The following is a 26,722-nucleotide window of genomic DNA, read 5'->3' as shown; positions in this document are numbered from 1 at the left end:
GAACTTAGAATTAAATTTCCTGACAAATTCTTAGGAGAACAAATGCTATACAGTCCCAATGCCAACTAGTGTCCCAAATGTGTCTCTATACTGACAGTATAGACCCTCTCAAGGTTGGCTTAATCTGATCACTATTAATGGGACAAGCTCTAAAGAGGGTCACACTCTATTTAGAGATACAGAATACAAGAGGATGGATGGTACTTGCTGGAGTATGGCCACTAAAAAATTTCAATTCAGGACAGAACCTAATGACCCTATTAAAGTTGCATTGGCTAAGTGTGATCCCATCCCCAGGGATCACTGACAATCATGTGAGACAAAGGGCTACAAAAAGACTTAGTCATGATCAAAAGGTTCATCCAGAGATTGGTAGATCACTTCCAGTAAAATACATTATTTTTGAAACAGAACCAGAATCTATCAATTAGCAACCATTCAAGGACCGTTCTCCACTCAAGAAAGAACTTGTTATAGAGAATTAAACCTCTGGTTGAACTGTGCTATTTATTCTCATTTTCTTGAGCTACATGTTGATTTATTCTAATTAATTGACATTTGACCACAGGCAACATATACACTATATGGGCAAAAGTATTCGGACGCTTGACCATTATACCAATAGGGACTGTAATAACATTGTATTCAAATACATATACTTCAATATGGAGTTGGTCCACCTTTTGCAGCGATAACAGCTACCACTCTTCTTGGAAGGCTTTCCACAAGATGGAGTGTTTCTGTGGGAATTTGTGCCCATTGATTCGTTAAAGAACATATGAGGTCAGGCACTGATGTTGGATGACAAGGTTTGGCTCGCAATCTCCGTTCCAGTTCATCCCAAAGGTGTTCGATAAGGTTGAGGACAGGGTTCTGTGCGGGGCAGTCAAGTTCTTCCACACTGTACTCATCAAACCATGTCTTTGCAGTCCTTGCTTTTTGTACTGGGGCACAGTCATGTTGGAATAGAATTGGGCTTTCCCCAAACCTTTGCCAAAAAGTTGGAAGCATAGCATTGTCCAAAATGACTTGACATGCTGAAGCATTAAGATTGCCCTTCACTGGAGATAAGGGGCCTAGCCCAGACCCTGAAAAAAAGCCCCATGCCATTACCCCTCCCCCACCAAACTTAACAGTTGGCATAATACAGTCAGGCAGGTAACGTTCTTCCGGTATCCACCAAACCCAGACTGCCAAATAGAAAAAAAATAAAGACAGTTTTTCAGTGCTTATCCTTAACACTACATATGTGTGTGTCTAGCGAAATGAAAACATGAGGTACTAGTTCATATTTTAATCAAAACATTTAAGCCTGCATCCCAGCATCAAGGGCACCGCATTATATGCAGGTCCTACACTGACCTATATGCTTTAAACACCATTAAAATGCAATTTATTTAAATCAGAGGCACTCACCTCCCAGGTATAGGGACTTATATCTAGCAAGGGCTGGCTTGTGAGCCACACCCAAATGTGTCTTAAATAGCCTTGATGAACAGCTGCTATGACAATAAGGCAATATTTTGAAACCAGAGAAAAAATAAGCCTGCACTAGGAATTTCACATATTTTATATGGTACCAGTTGCACTGCAATTTATATGCCCATATATGTATACAAAACAAAAACACAGTTGTCAGCGCTTATCCTTAACACTGCGTATCTGTGTGTATCTAGCAAAATGAAAACATGAGGTATTGGTTCATAATTTTTATCAAAACATTTAAGCCTGTGTCCCAAATGTTTTGATCAGAATATGTAAGTAGTAATTCATTTATGTTTTAATCACATGCCTTTTACGTGCAAACAACAATGTCAGGTAAGGAAAATGCAACAAGCAAAGTCAACAAAAGTCAATAGAAGTTCACCAAAGCACTAACATAAACATGTTTCCAAAAATTAAGAATTTGAAAACAATTTTTAGGTTAATGGATAATTCTACCAACAACTGAAAATTTGGTGAAATGATTCTATAAAAATAAATCTAAAGAATATTTTTTTCTTGGCACGTCCTAACTTAAAAACCCAGTCCCAAAAGGATGCTTTGGATCTGGAGTTCATGCTAACAACGGATGTATTGGTTTAACCGCCATTGAGAGTGGTAGGCTTGACTGAACTTGCAGACTCAGAGTGGTAGATGGTCTGCACATGACATCTGGGAAACCCTTGGCCAGCCTAAATGCTGTACCCCTGGTAAGTAACTTTTAGAAACAGAGTATCACTTAGAATATACCAGCTTAAATTGAGTTTCATAGGAAAATATATAGTCAAGGTATAATGAGGTTCTTTCTATGTATGATTAGGATGACTATCACGGCCTTGTCTTTGAAGAGAGAATATAAAACCGCATTGTATGTACAATATGCATTTAGAACAACATGATTTATGTATTTCATGTAAAATAGAAATTGAAATCATACTTTTGTTAATGATTATAGTATTATGAGTTGATCATTTATTTTATAGAATTTTTTTTTGCATTAGTTTTGATGGAACTTTTCATTGCACATATGCATGTGCGTATCCTGCACTGTTTTGTCTGTTTACATACGGCAAGTGACGTTTAGGTGAAGCGTACTTACACCCAGATTCTTATGGGAACTTATCTTAAGTTCTGCTTGGGTTTGAACGCGGTCAGAACTATAGTCCTAACATGAGTCAGACCCACAGTGTCTTAAAATCCTTAATTTTTAGTATTTTACAGTTCAAAAGCATAAGCACTCCAACCCTCAAAACCGTTCTGTCCTATGTAGACTGTGTCCATTAGTAGGATCAGTGCCACCATCAGGGGGTACAGGGAGTACAGCAGTATGGGGCCCAACTGCAGAGAAGGGCACCCCAGCGGGCACCTGGGTGTCCAGCTCCCGGACAGAGAGCCGAAGCAAGGCAGAGAGGCTCCCTGCAGCCTTATTGATGTCATGTAATTAATAGCATCACAGCGCTGTCATTGGAGAGGAGCCAAAAGGAGACAGCACGAAGACGCAGAGGGGTAAGTAAACTGCTGCAGGGGTTAGATGGAACCAGGGATGGGGGGGGTGACTGTAGAGAATGGGGGACGGGAAGCAAATGTTGGGTGGAGAATAATTTATAAATGAGGGTGGGGTAGTAGAAGGATGGAGGGGGGCCCTGTCTGTTACATTTGTACTGGGCCCCTCAATTTCTGCTGGCAGCCCCAGAGTAGGATCAACATATCATATTTGGTGAGAATGTCCCATGGATACTCACCTTCCGGCCAAGACATGTAGGACGATAAAATATTTTTTTCACCTGCTTTGGATTTATGTCCCACCAATTGACTCCTTAGCAATAGCATTGAAGGCTTTGATAAATACCAAAACATTACCACAGCAACTGTTTTTGTGATTGCTTCTCATAGTCAGATTGTTTCATTAATACTAAAATCTTGCAGCTTAAATTTACTGTTTTAAGGCTTCAGTAATAACTTATTCAAAGATTACACTTAGCTATAGGAAAAAGACTTCATTGTAGCATAACTGGGCTACACATACATTCAACCATTGTGAAAAATAAACATTTAAATTGAGCTAATAGTATCTGTTGTTTGCTAACCAATGAATAATAGTTGCCTTTTCATGACCACAACTTTAAATCGTATAACAATTTAACAGATTCTTTCTTGTGATAACTATTTATGAGGTCTTGGTATAATATATTGATGGACTATTTACTAATCAGTAGACCATAATCACTGGTAATCACAACTCCTTATCAACCGTGATCAAAACTTGACCTCATGTCCTCATTTTCATGAGATCCTAAACTACAGTTTTGATGTGTCACTGCCCATTTGAACAGTGTGTTATTATATTGGGGGGGATTCACTAAATGTTCCCAATTTTTTTGGTGGTGGACATCCCACGGGACACCTCGTTTGCAAAATTCAGCTTTACTCCAATCTCCATTATATGGAATAGAGGCAGGAGGAGCTGCTAGAGAAAGCTTCGGGATTATGCACTGTTAAAAATGAGGACCATCTCCAGAAAGAAGGAGTAGCATGGCCATCCAGTAAGAAGATGATGATATTTCTAGCAGTGTATTAGATCTCAGTACTTTTGAAGTCAATACTATCCAGTTGTATACTTATACTCCTAACAGCTGCCAAATACAAAGGAGTTAGATTACAGGTGTCTTCCTCAAATGTCACGTGTCCTCAAGGAGGGACCGCCACCACATTTTTGCAGAGTACTGTTGCTAAATTTTGGTTTATTCCGTAATTGTTATTTCTTTCCATTTTTCAACTGACTAATGTTTATAATTTGTGATATCTTTAGTTGACTTACAGGTTCCTAAAAATTGATTTTTTGAAAAAGTATAAACCACCCTCCGCTAAGATGCAGACACATCCAAACATGTCTGTCTCTACCACAACTGTTGATCCCAACTTCAAAAAACTTTTAAGACTGATTGATTGGCCTGAACCTCCAACCACTGTGAGACATTATAATTTTTCTACCAGCCCAACTAACTGTGACTACCATCTGCTGAATGCACGGGACACATACAGGATTGGGGAGACACTGGAAGTGGTCATCACAGCTCGGGATCACAAGGGCCGACCAAAGGAATATGGTGGAGATTTCTTCCAGGCCAAGTTATACTCTCTAACACTTAAAGCTGGTGTGACTGGACATGTAAAGGACCATAATAATGGTAGCTATTTGGCCACATTACTCCTCCCATGGCCAGGGCAAGCAGAGGTGCACATCAGGCTCATTCATTCTAGTGAAGCTGTGGATATTTTGAAAAAGAAGAGGGAGAGCCACCCAGAAAAGGTGATACAGAGTAGCCCTCACTAAGCTAACACTTATAAATCCTACATTAAATGCAGATCAATTAGTATTACATTGTATTTGTGTTTTGGTGTTTTCCCAATATCACTTACTTATAATATGGGTAATAAGGATAATATATTTAGGATAATCTCATTAGGAGTTAAATCAGTCAATAATTATCACAATGTGGCTGGGGGATTCAGCCTGGCACTTCCTATTGGGTTTGAAATCATTCAGGCTTAGGAAAAAGTACCAGGGGGTTCATCACACCAAGTTTCATGTAAATCATAACGTAAAGGAGATATATTCACCATCCTTCCCAGAGTTACATCACAGCTGCTGAGACACACATATTCCCTACTCTACCAGCAAGAAAGGGACCAAGTCCGATGTCTCCCTGCTTTTGGTAAGCTCACAAAGTGGTAATGTCCACAGAGGCTTGAAGATTAATGTTAACAGCAAAAATCAGCGACAAGTTGACACATGGTATAACCCCTAGTCAAAATTGTCCCAAGTAGAAGACTTCTGTAAGTAGTGTGAAACCCACTTTTATCCCTGATCTGGTTCCTATAGTGGTGTGGGTTCAGCAGGGTGTTAAATAGTCCAGACCCACTGTATTGCTACCTGTTTATCATAGAGGATCTCACAGAGTCCTTCCTCTCAGTGCATAATGCCAGCAGCAGTTCCCCTGCAGTGTTTGGCTTCAGGAAGTCTAATTGGACTATATATGACACAATGGGCAGCCCTTTAACCAGACAAAGAAGCATAATCACCTTAGCTTTTGGGTATCTAGAGCAATGCCACAATTTAACCCATTATAGTCTTTTTAGGTGAATTCAGGCTCTGGACCCACAGGCACAACATGGCCGCCCTCTCGTGGATGAAGTTCCACAAAGTATTCATCCTAAGTGATTTCAATATCCCCATTGATGATCTACCTTTTCCTTGTGTCTCCAAACTACTCTCTTGAACCACCTCTTTCGGCCTCTCCCATTGGACTGACTCTTCTACTCATCGGGACGGTCTCTGTCTTATCGTATTCTCCAGATTAAGCTCAGTTTCTGTTTTTTTAACACAGCTTTCAACCTATTGAATCATTAGAATTTCTCCACCATTACTTTAACCTCTCTACCAAGTCTCCTCATACCAGCAAGATTCCCAGTTCAAATAATTATCAACAACTTTTCCCTGCTTCTTTCCCCATCTCCTCTTTCAACATTCTGCTCTCCTGATATAGCAGTTCCACATCTTAACCAAACCCTAGGAAAAACCATTGATCATGTGGCTCCAGCGACCCTTCACAGTCTGTCTCAATGTCCGTCGTAGCGCACTAAACTAACACAATGCAACCAAAAACCTGCTATAAAAATAGAACATAATTTGTGTAAATCTCGTATTTATAATAAACTCTTCACAAATTCTGCTACTTACCACAACTATTAAAATGCTCTTACTCACTTCTAATTCTCCTAGATCTCTCTGCTACTTTTGACACTGTTGACCACTCTCTTCTCATACAAATGAAGCATTTTCTAGAGCTTCAAGACACTGCCATGCCAGATTATCATCCTGTATATATCAAATCACTCTTTTAGTGGTTGTTTCTCTGGACCCGCCTCCTCGTTGCTTCCTGTATCAGTTAGAGCACCACAAGGCTCAGTCCTTGCTCCTCTGCTTCTTTCTATCCATAGCACTTTTCTTCGAAAATTTATAATCTTCTTTGGATTTCAATGTCCCTTCTCTGCGGGTGATACCCAAATTAATCTATCCTCTCTGTATCTCTGGCCATCTTTGTTGGTTCACGGTACTGAATGTATTTCAAATGCTGAGCTAATAATATTTCCACCATCCAACAAAAGTTACCTGCTTGACATTTCTATTTCTGTTGATACAAAAAATAAACCCTTCCCCACTTGCTGTCCAGGTGTTTATCTTTGACACATAACTGTCCTTTGTCCCCACAATCTTTATCCAAATACGGTTACATACATTTCCAGACAATACATGTATCTCACACTAGACTCTGCAACTTTAATTCATGCACTCATCATCCGCTGCATTGATTATTGTAATGCTTCCCTTACTGATCTTCCCCTAACCAGATTATTACCCTTACAATCTATTTTGAAAGCATCGGCTAATTTTCATTGCAAAATTACAGCTCCCTGCTGTCAGGCCCCACATTGGTTGCCTTAATTTTACAGAATATAAATATAAAATACTTTTTATAACATACAAAGACATCAACCAAACTGCACCAACATACATCTCTTCACTTGTTTCAAAATATCTCCCAACTCGACCCCTCCGTGCTGTGCAACATCTGCATTAACTCACATTACCTGCTCCCATTCCCTGAAACAAGAAATACAACAGTTCCTTCAATAATTTAATCTTTTAAAATTTTCTTCTAGGGTACTGGACTGTTTATCCTCATATATAGCTTAAATTAATTGTTAGCGTGAGTAGATATATGGACTGTCTTTATTACATGTGTCCTGAGAGTAAAGGGACACGGGAAATGTCTTTAGGTCATGTGTCCTGAGAGTAAAGGGACATGGGGACTGTCTTTATTACATCTGTCCTGAGAGTGAGGGGCAGGGGACTGTCTTTAGATCATGTGTCCTGAGAGTGAGGGGACAGGGGACTGTTTTTATTACATGTGTCCTGAGAGTGAGGGGACAGGGGACTGTTTTTATTACATGTGTCCTGAGAGTAAATGGACATGGGGAATGTCTTTAGATCATGTGTCCTGAGAGTGAGGGCATATGGGGACTGTCTTTACTACATGTGTCCTAAGAGTGACGGGACAGGGGACTGTCTTTATGTCAGGTGTCCTGAGAGTGAGGGGATATGGGGACTGTCTTTATTACATGTGTCCTGAGAGTGAGGGGATATGGTGACTGTCTTTATTACATGTGTCATGAGAGTAAATAGACATGGGGAATGTCTTTAGATCATGTGTCTTGAGAGTGAGGGGATATGGGGACTGTCTCTACTACATGTGTCCTAAGAGTGACGGGACAGGGGACTGTCTTTATGTCAGGTGTCCTGAGAGTGAGGGGATATGGGGACTGTCTTTATTACATGTGTCCTGAGAGTGAGGGGGTTTGGTGACTGTCTTTATTACATGTGTCATGAGAGTAAAGAGACATGGGGACTGTCTTTATTACATGTGTCCTGAGAGTGAGGGGATATGGGGACTGTCTTTATTACATGTGCTGAGAGTAAAGGGACATGGGGAATGTCTTTAGATCATGTGTCCTGAGAATGCGGGGATATGGGGACTGTCTTTATTACATGTGTCCTGAGAGTGAGGGGATATGGTGACTGTCTTTATTACATGTGTCCTGAGAGTAAATGGACATGGGGAATGTCTTTAGATCATGTGTCCTGAGAGTGAGGGGATATGGGGACTGTCTTTACTACATGTGTCCTAAGAGTGACGGGACAGGGGACTGTCTTTATGTCAGGTGTCCTGAGAGTGAGGGGATATGGGGACTGTCTTTATTACATGTGTCCTGAGAGTGAGGGGATATGGTGACTGTCTTTATTACATGTGCTGAGAGTAAAGGGACATGGGGAATGTCTTTATTACATGTGTCCTGAGAGTGAGGGGATATGGGGACTGTCTTTATTACATGTGCTGAGAGTAAAGGGACATGGGGAATGTCTTTATTACATGTGTCCTGAGAGTGAGGGGATATGGGGACTGTCTTTATTACATGTGCTGAGAGTAAAGGGACATGGGGAATGTCTTTATTACATGTGTCCTGAGAGTGAGGGGATATGGTGACTGTCTTTATTACATGTGCTGAGAGTAAAGGGACATGGGGAATGTCTTTATTACATGTGTCCTGAGAGTGAGGGGATATGGGGACTGTCTTTATTACATGTGCTGAGAGTAAAGGGACATGGGGAATGTCTTTAGATCATGTGTCCTGAGAGTGAGGGAATATGGGGACTGTCTTTATTACTTGTGTCCTGAGAGTGAGGGGCATGGTGAACTACTTGATATTTCACTGGTAAAAATTATACAGTTCTGCTTTGCAGGTTTATTTCTATGGATATTTCAAATATAACGGTAGCAGCGAGATGTTGGAGTGTAACCTGGAACTGGAGGGAAAGGACGTGTGCCAATACAGGGACCCCGTCTCTGGTGACACGTGGCAGTGTGTGAGGCCACGGAAGCTGCCTTGTGACTCCTGGGTCTATCACTCCATGGGTGGATACCGCAGAGTGACAAACCAACTGGAGAACTCTCTGCTGAGTGGGTGAGTGAGTCTGTGAGACAGGTTGTCATTCCTTAACTACAAATAACAGGTTTGTCTGAAATAAAAGGGCAAGCAAAGAGAAATATGCAAACTCAGAATCTCCTTGATTCACATGCTCATAAAGGCAAGCACATGCTAGATTTTTGATATTAAGAATTAAAATATGTGATATAATTTATGAAAAGAAGGAAAAGGTAAATACAAATATAATATGATTTACAAGCTTATGCTCATCAAAAATAAAATATTCCATGTAATGTTTCAAAGACAGTTAGAGGAATAATTATGATGAAAACTGAATACAAGGACGTAAGAACTGCAATTGCTGTTATGAGAAGTACAAACATTAACGTCACATGATTCAAGACACTGTCGGACCTGAAAGACAACGACTGATCTTATCGTAGTAAAGATGCAATCTATGTCCAAGGGTTTGCTGGCATATATTAGCTTGGGGGGGGGGGGGGGCAAGACTCGGCTCTGCAGCCTATTAGAAACATTTTAAATGGAATGAAATGCAAGAAGCCCAGTAACCCAGCCCTAGGTAGCTCACATGTGACCGGACCGAGGGGGAAATGCTCCCCTGCCATCAGCCCAGCCAACCCCATAGACTATGACCAATCATCTTTTATGATCAGGAATACGCTAAACCCTGTATATAATGTGCATAATGGAACGTTCTAACTTGTAAAGAGTCACATGACCACACTAAACCTGAAAAATTCAAAATGTTGCAACACTCTTCATATTATTGTAGGAGTTGTTATCACTACAATTACCAACATAGAAACTTAATATGTTCAAAATATTAGAGATGCTCAGGCTCGGCTCCCCGAGAACCGAACCCACCTGAACTTAGCAGATCCCAGTACCGAGCCGAGCCAGCTCAGTACTTTCGCGCGCCCTCGGTATTGAAGATGAGGCAAAACGTCATTGTTATGTCATCAGGTCTTGCTAGTTTGGAATTCTATAAGTACTGCCCTCCAGGGCGATCCATTTCACAGAGGGACACAGAAGGGGTAGCACGGTTCTTGGCAGTCTCTAGTGCAGTTGGGCAGCGTCATAACTAGAAAAGAAAGAGGAGGGGTAGCAGTGTTCTTCAGAGTCTCCAGTGATATTCAGGAGAGCTCCAATGCTCCATTGCTAATTGTCATTGCTGAAATAGAAATAATAGGGCTGGCAGTCTTGGTCTAAATCTGCAGTCACATTGTACAGTGTCATATAGCTAACACATCAACAGGATAGCTCCATTTCAAATTGTCATTGCTGAAATAGAAATAATAGGGCTGGTAGTATTGGACTAAATCTGCAGTCACATTGTACGGTGTTATATAGCTAACACACCAAAAGGACAGCTCCATTGCTCCATTGCTAATTGTCATTGCTGAAATAGAAATAATAGGGTTGGCAGTGTTCTTCAAAATCGCCAGTTACATTGTACTGTGCCAAAGCTCACCCAGAAATAGGAGAGGTGGCAGTGTTTAGTGCTGAAGCAGCAATTCAAATAATAGGGCTGGCAGTGCTATTAAAAGTCTCCAGTCACATTTTACTGTGCCATAGCTCATACAGACATAGGAGGGGTGGCAGCATCCTTGTCACTCTCCAGTCTCAGTCACATTGTTCTTGTCACTCTCCAGTCTCAGTCATGATTATACTAATCCCTCTACCTCATGTGCTAAAGCCTATGTTCAAGTTCATAGGGGTTTTAAGTCAGGGAAACAAAAATTTAAATAAAAAGTTTGTACCTTTATAAAGAAAAAAACACCTCTCTAATAAAGGTGAAAGTTTACTATAGAAAAACATAAAATTGCCAACATGCCATTCTACCCAAAATATTTCCAAGCATATCAAAATCAGCTAGCTGAAATTTAGAAACTTATGCTAAAAAATAACAACAAGCAGTCCAGCATCAGCTACTTCCCTTCTCTCAGCTAGATCTCAGCACCTGCAATCTACACTGTCATCATATTCACCCTCATCAGTGTGTACATCATCCTCAAACAATACTAGTTCATCCCCGCTGGAATCCACCATTACAGAAGTCTGTGTTCTTTGATGTAATTGCCGGTATTGGCCTTCCTCATGGAATTTGTAGTTCATTTTACGGAAGAGCTGTCACGATTTTTGGGCAATTCTTTTAGACCAGACCAAATGCCAAAATGTTGTGCAGACTCATCTGGATCACCACTGGGTGTCTTGGGAAAGCTAGGTTTTTTCCTAGCAGCAATTTCCAAGGAAACTGAAGGAGATGTCATTGTGTCATGTACCACTTGAGCTGTCAGCTTGTTGGCCAGGAGCTCATTGCATCTCTTGACATCTGGGTCAGTTGGAAAGAAAGAGAAGACATAGCTCTTAAACCTAGGATTAAGCACAGTTGGCAAAATGTAATGATCCAATTTCAAGATGTTGAAAACTCTTGGATCCTGGCTAAGCGAATATAGTAGTTAGTCTTCAAGTTCAATATGATTAGCAGAATTGCTTTGTTTCATTTCCTCCTTCAATTTCTCTTGCTGCTTTTCAAAGTCTAATTAAGGGAATCACTTGACTCAAGCTAACAGTGCCTGCACTCTCTTCACAGGTGACTACTTCAAGTGGTTTCAGCACCTTGCACAACACGGAAAGTATTCTTCACTGCGCTGGACTAAAGTACATTCCCCCTAAATTCTATTCTTCTTTCAGCTGCTGCATTCTCCTACATGCTGTTGCAGAATTCCGAAAATGACCGTAAATATTTTGGGACACAGACAGCATCTCCTGCATGTCATTGTCATGTTCTGTACCACCAAGTTGATTGTGTGAGCAAAATAGGGAATGTCATGGAATTCCCCCCACTGTAACGCTCTAACAATATTGGTGCCGTTATCAGAAATCACATATCCTCAGGAAGGCTAAGCCATGTTTTAATGACATCCCTTAGTTTTTCAAACAGGTTGTCACCTCTGACCTGCGCCTTGTCTCGTCTCTGGTAACCACCTCTCACTCCCGCCTTCAAGACTTCTCCTATGCTGCTCCCCACTTATGGGATTCCCTACCGCGCTCAATCAGACTTTCCCACAGCCTTCAAATCTTTAGATGCTCTTTGAAAACCCATCTCTTTTTTAGAAGTGACCTGATCCTCGATAACACTATTCACACTAATGCACCCTCACAACTATCCCAATCTCCCCTCTGAGCCACACTTGCTCCTCTTGTTTCAGTTGTGCCCTCTTCCCTTTGAAATGTATGTTTTCTAATGAGCAGGGTCCTCTATACCCTTTGTTTTTCTGTCTCCATTCATTTTGTCTGCCTTGTCTGTTCTTGTTTTACGTATGTCCAGTTTTATGTATGTCATTGTCTTCCCTACTGTGCGGCGCAGTGGAGCACTGTGGTGCCTTATAAATCCATGATAATAATAATAATAATAATAATAATATGTCTCTTAGTGAAGCAGATGATACATAGAGTAGCTGCCTCTGAAAAATGTGACATTCTTGGGTACATGCTGCTGCTGTTTTTCCTGGTGAAGGCAAATCACCAACCCAGTGGGCTGTCATAATCATATAATCTTTAGTTTGCTCAGTTCCACTTGTCCACATATCTGTGGTTAAGTGTACAGTGGACAGAATGGCATTTTGTTACACAGTAAGTAAATTCTTACGAACCTTCTGGTAGAGGTGAGGAATAGCTTTTCTAGTAAAATGGTGTTGTGATGGAATTTGGTAACGGGGCAGAAGACCTCAAGTAACTGTCTAAATCCAGCTGCATTAATAGTGGATGTTGAATGCAGATCACCCAGTGCTCCGCTTTGCGACTGGGTGACAGCTTTCATACTTGCTTCCTCTTGCAAAGGATTGTTTAACAGTCAATTGTTGTAAACTGCTAGTAGTCTTCTTCTTGGTCTGCTTCTGGGTTGAAGATCCACCCCCAGCAGCAGGAGCAGCAGCAGAGGGCCTAATGCTCAAGGATTCTTCTGAGGAGTCCTGGATAGGGGAGAAGTCATCTCGCCTTAGAAACTTGGATGCAGGACTAACTCTGATCACTTGTGAGGATATTGATGATGAAGGTGTTGGGGTGTAGATTGCAGGTGCTGGGATCTAGCTGGGAGAAGGGAGGTAGCTGATGCTGGACTGCTTGTTGTTATTTTTTAGCATAAGTTTCTAAATTTCACAAAAGCTTTTCATGAACTCGCTTCAAATGGTGTAATATGGATGAGGTTCCTAGATAGTTTAGGTCCCTACCTCTACTGACTGTGGCTTTACAGTGCTAGAAATGGCTAGACAACTGTTGTCAGGATTTGTGTAAAAATAATTCTACACATTAGAGGTGGATTCTTTGGTCTTTTGCTCAGGCATGACAATGGCCTTCTTCTTATCACCGGCAAGAACTGCTTCCACTGGTGCATGACTTGCCACAGTAGAGTTCATTAACAGCACTGTTTGCTTAGGTGCCTTAAGCCCATTGTTAGCTTGTTTTGTTGGGGCCCAAACAAAGCAAGCACTTCACCCACAAAAGTGGCACTGCTTGTCGCTAGAGTGCTTGCTTTGTTAAACTGTACATGTCATTTTCAATATCTTACAAAAGGGTGGGTGGAAGGGCCCAAGAACAATTCCATCTTGCATCACTTTTCTTTTCTGCCACTGCTTTGTGGCAATGTTTCCTAGCTATGCTATGAACTGCTGTGTGTTTGTGTTGTTGCTCTGTCGCTTAGTATCCAGCCAGGTCGCTGCAGTCTTTGTTTGAAAGTGTATGAAAAATATATGTGAGGTGGTCAAAATTGACCGCAAATGACTTGAACTTAGTGTTATTGAGGTTAATAATAATGTAGGAAAAAAAAGAGCAAAATTATGTGATTTTAGCAAAAAAAATAGGGATTTTAGAAAAAAATCAAGATCCAAAACAAAAACCAAAACACGCAAGGGCAGTTCTGCCAAAACCAAAACACGAAGTTAATCCAGTTCCAAAACCAAAATCAAAACCAGAACACAAGGGTCAGTGAACATCTCTACAAAATATGTATAAAAAGACAACAGAAACTGGATATACTGACAGAGCCATTATACATAGTAGCCACTGCTATTATAATCTATGACAATGAATAATGTATATGATATGTGTATATGAGAATTACATGTATCCAAAGTAGGGATGTTTACTGATCCCCGTATTTTATTTTTGATTTTGGTTTTGGATCTGTATTAACTTTGTGTTTTGGTTTTGGTCTTGGTTTTGGCAAAACCGTCCTCACGTGTTTTGGTTTTGGTTTTGGATCTTTTTTAAAAAAAAAATTGCTAAAATATGCTAAAATCTCATAATTTGGCTCTTTTTTGTTCCTACATTACTATTAAACTTAGTAACATTAATTTTCAGTTATTTCCAGTCAATTTTTGTCCAAGTGACAAAAGCACTGCTACCCCTCCTGTTTCTGTATGAGCAATGGCACTGAGCAATATTACTGAAGAATAGAGAGTGACAAAAACACTGCTACTCCTGTTTCTGTGTGAGCAATGGCGCTGGATCTCCTGGGGAGGGAGGTACTTATGGTATCCAAAACCCCGAGATCCGACAATGCAACAATGATGTTTTGCTTCGATTCAGATCCGAGGAAGCGGGAAAGCACCGAGCCAGCTTGGCTCAGTACTCGGATTGACAATGTACTGGTGGGTTTGGTAATCTGAAAACCGAGCCTGAGCATCTCTAATTCAAAGGGGTACATGTAATGTAAAGATAGAGAACACTATGGGGGAGGTTCATTAGATGTGAGGTGTCTCTGGAACGTACGAGAGACACCGCGAGGCGGAGTGTGTGTCTGTACAATTTTTTCTTACTCTTCTGAGTTGACATTTCATAATGTTTTTAATCCACTATGGGTTATGTCAAATTATAGGTATTAAATATTTATTGGACTCAAGTGTTTTAAAGTTAGTTTTAGTCTTAATGCTTTTGTTTTCTCTATGTCTCTATTAGATTAAACTTTCAAATTCAGCACTTTATTATTTAAACATTTTAAAAATGTATTTAACATGTTTTAAATAAAAATAATGTTGTTATTATAAAGATGCCAATTTGGATAACTTTTAACTAATTTTGCATAACTGGGAGCTAACCTTGACCCAATTGTTGTGCCTTGCTTTTGTAAATAAAATTGGTCCAAATATTTAAAATAAATGTACTCAAGAATAAAAGAAAAATTCTCCATGATAAGTGGAATTTGTGAAATATCCAAATCTCCCTCCTCTTACAAACAAAATATAACTGTCTGAATCCCTTGATTGTGTCTTATGGAGGCATAGAATAATGGCACAGCAACAAAAATGCAATTGTCTTCTCACATATTTATAATAGAATTTTGATGATCTGTGTGGAATTTCTAAGGTAAGATGGCAATTTCACTACCAAGTCCTGAAAGAACTTATTTGTAAAGACCTTATGTCAAAGAATCTCTTCCAGAAATTATAGGCCTTTTTAGCTTAATTTATCTGATCTTTCTGTAGTGCTGGCGATCCGAGCAAGCCGCACATGTGATTTAGATACCTCCACTGTCCGTAGAGAACTACATCCCCCAGCATACAGTGAGGAGGGGGGGTGTGTGTGAAGGAGCCGTTACAAATGGCAGTTGTAGATTCTGAGAGGCATTCAGGAAGGCAGACATCCTGAGGGACTCCACCAAACTCTGTCAGAAAGAGTAAGTCCTATAAGTTGCAAGGCTGGGCCTCCATGGCTTGGACTTTTTCCAGCACATCCCACAGAAGCTCAATTGGGTGGAGATCTGGGGAATTTGGAGGCCAAGTCAATACTTTGAACACTTTATCATGTTCTACACACCATTCCTGAACAATTTTTGCAGTGTGACAGGCCTCATTATTTTGCTGAAAGAGGACACTGCCAACAGGGACTACCGTTGCCTTGAAGGGGTGAAGTTGGCAGGCCACAATGTTTAGTTATGTGGCACATGTCAAAGTAACATCCAGATGAATGCCAGGACCCAATGTTTCCCAGAAGAACATTGCCCAGAGCATCACACTGCCTACGTCAGCTTGCCTTCTTCCCATAGTGCATCCTGGGACCATCTTTTCCACAGGTAAATGATGCACATACACCCAGCTGACCACATGATGTAAAAGAAAATGTGAATCATCAGGTTAGGCCACCTTCTTCTATTGCTTCATAGTCCAGTTCTGGTGCTTATGTGCCCCTTATAGGCATTTTGAGTGGTGGATAGTGATCAGCATTGGCAGTCTGACTGGTCTGTGGCTACACAGTCCTGTACGCAGCCATCTACGATGCATCATGTGTTCTGGCACCTTTCTATTTTAGCCAGCAGTAACTTTTTCAGCAATTAGTGCTGTCATCAAGCTCTTCTGTGGGATTGCTATTATTATTATTATTGTAGATTTGTAAGGCGCCAAAGTGCTGCGCAGCGCTGTACAGTAGGGAAGACAAGGACATACATAAAATACATATGTAAAACAATAACAGACAAGGCAGACAAAATGAATGGAGACATGAAGACAAAGGGTATGGAGGACCCTGCTCATTAGAGAGCTTACATTGTAAGAGAAAGAGGGCACAGCTGAAACAAGAAGAGCGAGTGTGGCTCAGAGTGGAGATTGGGATAGTTGTGAGGGTGCATTAGTGTGAATAGTGTTGTCGAGGATAAGTTTACCTCTAAGAAAGAGATGGGTTTTCAAGAGTATCTAAAGATTTGAAGGCTGTGGGAAAGTCTAATTGAGCGTGGTAGGGAATTCAGTAAGTGCGGAGCAGCACGGGAGAAGTCTTGTTGGTGGCAGTGAGAGGTGGTTATCAGAGACGAGACAAGGTTCAAGTCAGAGGTGACAATCTGTTTGAAAATCTAAGAGGGCGGAAAGGAGAGTATATTAGATATGAGATTTGAGATGTATGCAGGGGTGTTGTTGTTGAGGGTGAGTAATTTGAATTTGATTCTGGAGGACACAGGGAGCCAGTGTAGGGATTTGCAAAGTGGTGCAGCAGATGTTGAAGAGTGAGAGAGGATGATCAGTCTTGCAGCAGCATTTAGGATGGATTGAAGTGTGGATATATAGGTGTCAGGAATGCCAGATAGCAGGGGGTTGCAATAGTCAAGATGGGAGATGATGAGAGAATGGATAAGAGTTTTAGTAGCATGTTGAGTAAGAAAGGGGCATATTGTGGCAATGTTTTTAAGATGGAGTCGACAGGACTGGGATAGAGATTGGATGTGAGGACTAAAGCAGAGGGTGGTGTCAAGTATGACACCAAGGCAGCAGGCTTGGGAGACTCAGGAAATTGTGTTGTTATTGACAGTGAAGGAGATTTGAGGGCAGGTTGTGATTCTGGCAAGAGGGAAGATAAGTTCTGTTTTGGACATGTTGAGCTTCAGGTAACGTTGGGGCATCCATGTGGAGGTAGCAGAAAGACAGTTGGTTACACGAGATAGTATAGAAGGAGAGAGGTCAGGGAAAGAGATATAGATATTGGTGTCATCAGCGAAGAGGTGGTATTGGAGGGCAAATGAGTGCCTTAGTGCCCCAAAAGAGGGGGTGTACAATGATAAAAGTAAAGGGCTAAAAACAGAGCCTTGTGGGACCCAAACAGATAATGAGAGTGGAGGGGAGGATGTGCCAGAGGTGGAAACACTAAAGGAGCGGTTCGATAGGTAGGAAGTGAACCAGGAAAGGACTATGTCACAAAGGCCAATGGAGTGAAGGGTGTGTAGGAGAAGAGGGTGATCAACAGTATCAAAAGCAGCAGAGAGGTCTAGGAGAATGAGTATGGAGAAATTAGCATTAGATTTTGCAGGAAGTAGATCATTGGTCACTTTTGTGAGAGCAGTTTCAATGGAATGTTGGGGGTGGAAGCTTGATTGCAGAGAGTTGAGAATGGAATGAGAGGAGAGTAGTTTGGAGGCAAAGGGAAAAAGAGAAATAGGGCGGTATTTGGAGAGAGAGGCTGGATCGAGAAATGGTTTCTTTAGAATAGGTGAGATGAGTGCATGTTTAAAGGAGGATGGAAATGTGCCAGTGGAGAGAGACAGGTTGAATAAGTGAGTTAGAGGTGGGCATGCAGTGGAGGAGAGGGAGTGGAGTAGTTGGGAGGGAATAAGGTTGAGTGGGCAAGTTGTAGGCTGAGATGATAAGATGAGTGGACTTCAAAGGAAGAGAATGAGCTGGTTCAGAGAGTATTAATTGGAAGGTGCAGCTTGAAGAGAGTAGAGTGCCTACTCCACCACCTTGTCTGTTTCCAGGTCTGGGGGTATGACTGAGGGAGAGTCCCCCATAAGAGAGAGCTGCAGGGGATGTAGTGTCAGAGGTGAGCCAAGTTTCTGTAATGGCACGGAGGTTGAGGGATTTAGAAATGAATAGATCATGGATGGATGCAAGTTTGTTACAAACAGATCTGGCATTACATAGTGCACAGGAGAAGGGAAGAGAGGGTAATGGATATATGTGGATAAGGTTGGTGGGATTGGAAGTACAGGATGAATGGAAAGGTTTGGGGTGCAGCGAGAAGCGCGAGCAGATAATGGCGATTGTACGGGGACCAGGGTTAGGCAAGATATCACCAGCAGCTATGAGAAGGAGCAGGGTGAGAAAGAGTACAGGAGAGGATGATTTGTGGGTGTGACGTTTATTTCTGTTTATGTAAGCTCGTGAGTGTGGTGTTTGCAGGAGACAAAACAGTTCCTGTGTACAGACTAGCGAGGAGAGAAGTAGTGAAGGGGAAATCATAATCGGGGAGGGAGGAATAGAATGATGGAGAAAGAAAAGGAGTTTGAAGAGAAGTATGGTGACAGTAAATAGGAGAGACTGTAAAATGGGCAGGTGCATGATGGAGAGATGTGAATGAGTGTGTATTACTTAAGGTAGGTAATGAGAGAGTAGAAAGGAACAATTGATCCAAATTGTGTGTGGCAATGGAAGAGGTGAAGGATACTTCACCGCCCCCTGGCTGGGGTTAGTGGAGTAGGCAGTTACTGCCGCTCTGACACGACGAGGTCCAGGAGGATGCTGGCAGTTAGGTGCGGAGGGTCCAGCAGTCAAACAGAGATGGTAACAGCGATCACAGCTGAGCCCAGTGAGTTGCTGAACAGATGTTGAAACAGCAATGACAGTTGAGCTCTGTGGGTCCCACAGCTGAACAGAGGTGGTAGCTCAGTAGGTCCTAAAACAGCCTTGTTTTTCGGTATGAAGTCGATCCTCAGCGCTGCTTTGGACTCCTATGACCTTTTTGTTGGCTCACCGGTTGTCTTCCTTGGATCACTTTTGGTAAGTACTAACCACTGCACCCCACAAGACCTGCCGTCTTGGAGATGCACTGACCTAATCTAGCCATCACAATTTGGCCCTTGTCAAAGTCGCTCAGATCCTCTCGCTTGCCCATTTTTCCTGCTTCCAGCACATCAACTTCAAGAACTAACTGTTCACTTGCTGCCTAATGTATCCCACCCCTAGACATGTGCCATTGTAATGAGATGATCAATGTTATTCATATCACTTGTCAATGGTTTTAATGTTGTGGCTGATCAGTGTGATATTAAAGGTGAAGAGAAAATGAACGTAGGCTGAGTCTAAAACTGAGTAAAATTGCACCAAACACCTTGACATTATTTGCTATCTGTGGGAAAGCCCTAACTGTGTGATGTGCTAAAGTGACTGTATGTTCACACCTGAATGGAAAAGAGGGAAAAGCAGGGGTGTAAATTGTATTCTACATTCTTGTCAATTTGGAAGAAAGACAGCGAAGGGAGTGTGTTTATTCAAATCGCTTGGACAAAGTACCGTATATACTCGAGTATAAGCCGACCCGAATATAAGCCGAGGCACCTAATTTTACCACAAAAAACTGGGAAAACTTATTGACTCGAGTATAAGCCTAGGGTGGGAAATGCAGCAGCTACTGGTAAATTTCAAAAATAAAAATAATGGGGGGTGGCTTCTATGCATTAGATAAATAGATATACAGCTAGTACCATAACTGTGCGCATTGCTAAGCACATACTCCCTGAAAGTACAGTCCAACTCAGGCTCCCACAATGTCTCCAAATGTACCAAAAATCATTAAATACCCACATCAGCCCACTGTCCCACTGGTGTAAATGCGTCCATATTTATAGGATGCACATGAGTTTGTGTGTCAATGCGGCAATATCTGTGCTACAGAATATGCTGGAGCTATATAAATAAATGTTTATATAATTCCTGTTCCTGTTAAGTGCACATACCAATATACCCACATTCATAATTATAGGAGTGTTCTTAATGTTCTAGAATCTTGTGTTCCTATGTATGACCAACCTGGCCTGCTTTGGGATTGGTCAACTGATTTCCTTGCATGCAAATAGAATCCCTATACTAAATAACTTGTCTGAATTTAAGAACCTCCTATTATTTGCACAACTTCAAACCCTTTGCCAGATCCAGTCATAACGTTTATAAATAGTAACAAATTAGGCACTGGTTACATGGGGTATATATTGTCCCCTAGTAGTAATATACAAATCTAGTGTGCCTGTTTTAATAGGCATTATTCTGAAAATGTGGTTATTTGCAGATGATAGTTTTCTATTTGTAACATTGGTAGCCTTGCATACGAAAGAGAGAGCGAGAGAGAGAGATTTTACTTACCTCCGCAAGTTTGCGTTCCAAATGCCCAACTTCCTGTTAGTGGAATGCACATGCGTTCCACTGCAGAAGTTAAGAGCTGAGGGACCAGAGAAGGTAAGTTCACTCGTGTATAAGCCGAGGGGGGCTTTTTCAGCATAAAAAATGTGCTGAAAAAGTCGGCTTATACACGAGTATATACGGTAACTGTTTATTGGAGAAGAGTAGGGGGGGTATTCAATTGTCTGCGGGTTCGAGCACGGAAAAAATATTACCGTTAATACGGTAATCTCTCGCTGGATTTCAGCTCGCAGCTCCCTGAGTTGCAAGCTTAAATCCAGCGAGTAAATTACCGTATTAACGCTTTTTCGATTTTCGGCAATCCCGCGGACAATTGAATATGCCCCTAGGAGTGCAAAGTGCTGCTGTGTGGGATTATCGGTATTAAGCCAATGTGGAGGAATACAGTGAACTGTGGCATTGCTCTGTGCTATATGCAAAACAAAATGCCTGTTTCCTCTGTGAAGGAGAAGAAGAGATCTGCATTAGTATTAGCTGCTAAAAAGACCGCATAATTGCAATCATATGTTTATTATACAAATATTCTTGTATGCTATGTGTTAGTGAAATTGAAGAAATTGTTATTGTTGTTATCAGGCTCAGTACCAAGGGATTGGCGAATAGCAGATGTGGTGCCGTTGTTTAAAAAGGGGACGAGATCACAACCAGAGAATTATAGACCTGTAAGCTTGACATCAATAGTGGGGAAACTACTGGAAGGTATTTTAAGGGATAGTATTCAGGATTAATTGGTACGCAATAAAATTATTAGTGGGAATCAACATGGATTTGTGAGGGATAGGTCATGTCAAACTAATCTAATTAGTTTCTACGAGGAAGTTAGTGGGAACTTAGACCAGGGCAGCACAGTAGATGTGGTCTATTTAGATTTTGCAAAGGCCTTTGATACAGTGCCACACAAGAGGTTAGTTTACAAAATAAGGGAACTGGGTCTAGGAATCAACATTTGTACTTGCATCGAAAACTGGTTAAAGAATAGGGAACAGAGAGTTGTGATAAATGGAACATTTTCTAATTGGTCAAAAGTCTTAAGTGGAGTACCTCAAGGTTCAGTGCTGGGGCCACTCCTTTTTAATATATTTATTAATGACCTTGGTAATGGTTTAGAGAGTAAATTTTCTATTTTTGCAGATGATACTAAACTCTGTAAGGTAATAAAATCAGAGCAAGATGTAGCTTCTCTACAGAGGGACTTAAATAAACTGGAGAATTGGGCCGCCAAATGGAATATGAGGTTTAACACAGATAAATGTAAGGTTATGCATTCAGGGATCAAAAAAAAGAACGCAATCTATAAATTAAATGGAATTAAATTTAGGAGAACCTGTAATAGAAAAGGATTTGGGAGTGCTCGTAGACAGTAGACTTAGCAATAGTGCTCAATGTCAAGCAGCAGCTGCAAGGGCAAACAAAGTATTGGCATGCATAAAAAGGGGCATAGATGCAAGGGAAGACAGTGTAATTTTGCCACTGTATAAATCGTTGGTAAGACCTCATCTTGAATATGCAGTACAGTTCTGGGCACCACTCTATAAAAAAGATAATTTGGAACTAGAAAGGGTTCAGAGAAGGGCGACAAAATTGATAAAGGGTATGGAGTCATTAAGTTATGAGGAAAGGTTAGCCAGTTTAGGCATGTTTACTTTAGAAAAGAGGCGTCTAAGGGGAGATATGATTACTATGTACAAATACATATGGGGTCAATACAGAGAACTTTCATGGGAACTTTTTACCCCAAGGACTATACACAGGACACATGGTCATCCCCTAAGGTTAGAGGAGAGGAAATTTCACAACCAGCAAAGGAAGGGGTTCTTTACATTAAGGGCAGTCAAGATATGGAATTCATTGCCAGGGAAGGTTGTGATGGCAGATTCAATAGATATGTTTAAGAAAGGGTTAGACAATTTTTTTAGCGGAAAGGTGTATCCAGGGATACGACCGTTAATTAAAATGAAGGATAGTAGTGGATATAGGGTGAAAATAGGACTGCAATATTGAGTCTGGGGGGATTTTCACAATTGAAACAGATTGGCGGTTGCTTACTCTGAATCAATTTCAAATATAAGTGCAGGAGAGCAGGAGATCCAAAATAGGTTGAACTTGATGGACTGGTGTCTTTTTTCAACCTCATCAACTATGTTATTGAGTATAATATATATTGCTACTGAGAAGTATTGTGGTTAGAGCAATATTGCAGGACAGCAATTAAAAAGTAGAGCAACCTCTTAGATTTATGTAACAAGTGAGACATGTTTAAAGTGTATTTACTATTAGCATCACCGCCGATGGGGACTACAGTAGCAGCATGTTTGTTACCGGCAAGCCTCTTCCTATGGCCTGTCCACCGCTACAAATCTTTAGCCTTTACCTGTCTTACCCAAGCTCTCCTCTGTCAGAAGTCTCGTCCGGCTTCCTGTGTTGCCTAGCAACCATTGACAGCAGTTCTGAGTATGTGCAGAACTTTCTATTCATTTTCATTCATTCTGAAAGTTTCCTGCTGAGGTCATCCAGAAGTGCCTACAGGTACTCTAAAAGGGACCTTCTGTCATGCAGGCATTTCTAGGTAATTGTGTTAATATCCAGCCTCTGTGTCTGATACTTACTTCTGTATTTTGACCTTGCTTTATGACTTCTTGGTCCGGCTACTGTTTAACCCCTTGTAACCTTGCTTACTGACACTGCAACATTATGTACGGACCTGGCTCTGAATAATTGGACTTGCTGCAGTTTAACCCTGTGGAAGTTCGCTTACTAACTTTGCTAAACTGTGTACCGATTTGGCCCTGGATAATTGGACTTGCTATTGTTTAACCCCTTGGAACCTTGCCTACTAATATTGTTAGACCGTGCATCAACCTGGCTCTGGACATTTGGACTCACAGCAGCTTAAACCCCTTGGCAGTCTCCTGACTGATTTCCTAATATATTGGAAATAACTCTCCTGGAGCCACCATCTCAGCAGCTTCTGGGATCACTTACCCACCAGCTTCATCAGGAACTCCTCTCTGGCCAGCCTGCTTCCATCCATCAGAATACGTCCGACTGGAGTAAGGTAACAGAATTACTTTTCTTACTGTTGCCATGTCAATTAGATAGTCATGTTCATTTGATATAGTAGAAACGTGTGTATCTAAATTGCTGTGTGTTTGCTGCACGCAAAGTCACCCTTAAACCACTGCTTGATTTAAAGAGATGTATTTTAGATATATAAAACTTGCAAAACCTTTAGCAGTCCACATCTCACTAATAAAGCCTGCTGTATTGCTATTGCATTTGTGTGTGTTTGTGGCGTTAAGTGGAGGGGAGGGTTCCTTAGTCTCTGGTGTTGATAATTCCAAGAACATTACCCCACGAGGATCCTACTGAACCCTGACTAAGGTGGAGGCTCTGCACAACGAAGGAAAGCAGGTAAAAGTGGACACACAAATCTGTACACACATCTAAGGGGGGAAAGGGGCGTTACATTTGTGAAGTTTATATAAACAATAAAAAATATTTAAAATGGGTGATTGATATGCACAAAATCAAATTCTACTTTGTTAAGCATTCCAGAGTCCAAGGCTGCCTTCAGTAAAGCAGTTTATATTTATAAGACTTAGGAGCACATTTCAGTGGTTTGTAGGTGTCTGTATTACTTAATTATCTATTTACTTCTCTATAGTATTTTTATTTATTCCAAATAACAGTGCCCCCCTTTGACAACAAGTTTAAAGACAGTGGCAGGGTGGCTGGTTAATTGCTTTCTTTTCTAGAGAAACTTATTTGCTTATATTATGATTAATTATTATCCTTTTCAAAATCGTCCTGTACTAGGTGGTAAGAAATGTCACGAAAACTTCCTTTTGCAAAAGTGGAATTAAGAGCCGGCTTGCTTTTAAGATTAGTATGGACAAAGACATCTCTTTTTCAGTTGGTTTTCTCAAATTGAAATTCAGAGTAATTGCAAATGATTTAAAAAATAATATTTCTTCCGAGTAAGATTTCTTATATATTTATTAAGATCAATATATTGTATGTTCTAAACAGATTTATGTCATGAGAGGTGGCAGAGGGGGCCTTTATTCAACATAGAAACATGTGTTGCATTCAAAATAAAGTTACTTAAATTGAAAATTCCTGTATTTTGAACTATCTGTGTTTAGGAGCTTTGATCCTTCTGACTGCAATTGAGGGACTTAATCGTAAGATTCAGACATTACGTATTGTTTTGTGGTCCATTGGCATTGGTCATTTTTTGTTTCCCACTGTTTTCTAGAGAAAGGGTGAGGGAGGTCCTACAATTTTTAGGTGTGTCTTTTCTAATAAATGTACATAAAGTAAATGTTATGCGTATTGTAATACTTTCATGGTGTTATCAACCCTTATTAAAGACAGGGATACTTGAAGGTCCAACTTAGAACTGTGTTTCACCACTTATAAATAAAACTAAATGTAGATTATCTTGTATCTATTTGATCAGGTCAAAACTTTACAGGGACAGTCGAAATATACAAAAATTAAACAAAAGGTTATCACATTAGAGGTCTGGTAATGGCTCTTAATATAAACCCACTTCTATCTATAATGCATGAACTAAGCGATAAGGATGAGTCCTACTCTTCCTTAACACTCTTGAAGTTCAATGCTGTAAAAATAATACTCACCGTTCCTCTTGTCAGTTGGGGCTGAGGGAAGCACTGGCGAATGATGATGTACGCAATGATGCCACAGAATGCGTGACACTCAGATGCTACACTACAGAAAAAAATTGGAAGAGCTAGGGTATGGGGGAGGGCATTTAATGTATTCAACATACCCCATCCTTGCATCTAGAGACTCAGCGGCACCCTTGTTCAATCCACCCTTTGAAATGATAATCCCTTATAAGTTATTGTCTGGTGTTCACATTACAACATTAAGAAGTCCAGGGATGACAGAGGGGTAATGCAATGCCCGGATCTTTCCCATCATGGCTACAAGAAACTAAGGGGCCCCTTATTTAAAATAAGATAGTCCCCTCTTTCAAATGATGAGCCACCTTGGTAGATATTGTCTGGTGATCACCAGATAATAACACACTACACCACAGAAAGTGTAGTCCAGAGAATGATGAGTTATAATGGCCAGATCTCCCCCAACCTGGCTTCAATTTACTCAGCGGTACCTTTATTTTATGCTGTAATTTTCAAAATGGTGGTCCTCATTGGGCACATTATTCTTACACATTTTATGCATGTCATTCAAGACAGTTCAAACTAGCGAAAAAATACATTATCATTTTCAAGTGCAGATTTTATTGTGAAAATCTATGTGTAGAATCCTGCTTTTGCTGTTTTGGAAAGTTGGATTGATACCAAAGCAAGAACCACACTCTTAGTTTTTAGAAAAAAAAAATTACATGCACTTTTAGCTCTTTTTTACAATTAAAAAAAATACATTTTGGCCACTTTGGAGAGATTTTCTTCGAGGTACAAGAAAACTAATTGTATTTTCTGAACATTCAAAATCTTCTGGAAAAAGCAAGATATAATTTGCATGGGTACTGAATCACTGACACTATTGTTAGAATGTGTCCTAAAAAGAATCAGCTCCATGTCCTATCATGCTTTGGAGTGTAAAAGTGAGTTCCCCATCAGAGTGGGTCCAGTCCTATGTGATATCTATGGCTCTATTCCTGTTTGTGTCGCAGTGTAGCGAATTGTCCTAATAACCCGTGCTCCCATGCACAAAGACTGTGCAGCAGCAGAGCAAGTCTGCCAGTGTTTTATCAGTATGGGGCAATCCTTGTGATACGGAGGGGTGCATGGCCACTTCCACTCTGAGAACTTTTATACTGAAGAACTTTTGCGTCTTGTTTTATACGTTAAACGCGACCCATTCTCCTCCTTCACACACACAAAAGTACCACATGCAAGGAAAATAGTCCCAATAATTATCCAATTTACTCTCATAATTAATCTAAGTCATAAATTAAGCTAAACCAAAAAATATTGTCTGAAAAAAATGTTAAAGAATTA

The 26,722-nt window shown here is 40.7% G+C and overlaps 1 protein-coding gene across 1 annotated transcript in view; it reads left to right on the top strand.

Annotated features, from left to right (window-relative positions):
- Positions 1-4,351: 4,351 nt before the first annotated feature.
- Positions 4,352-26,722, top strand: part of LOC142149552 (NXPE family member 3-like) — a 45,824-nt gene continuing 23,453 nt past the window's right edge. The window contains exons 1-2 of the mRNA XM_075204882.1: positions 4,352-4,792; positions 8,846-9,066. Of these exons, the coding sequence (XP_075060983.1) occupies positions 4,352-4,792; positions 8,846-9,066 (662 nt within the window). The remainder of the gene's footprint in view (positions 4,793-8,845; positions 9,067-26,722) is intronic.

Source organism: Mixophyes fleayi, chromosome 4 (assembly GCF_038048845.1).
Source record: "Mixophyes fleayi isolate aMixFle1 chromosome 4, aMixFle1.hap1, whole genome shotgun sequence".
NCBI lineage: Eukaryota > Metazoa > Chordata > Amphibia > Anura > Limnodynastidae > Mixophyes > Mixophyes fleayi.
Note: the sequence above shows the minus strand (reverse complement) of the source record. Positions and strands in the feature narration are given on the sequence as shown.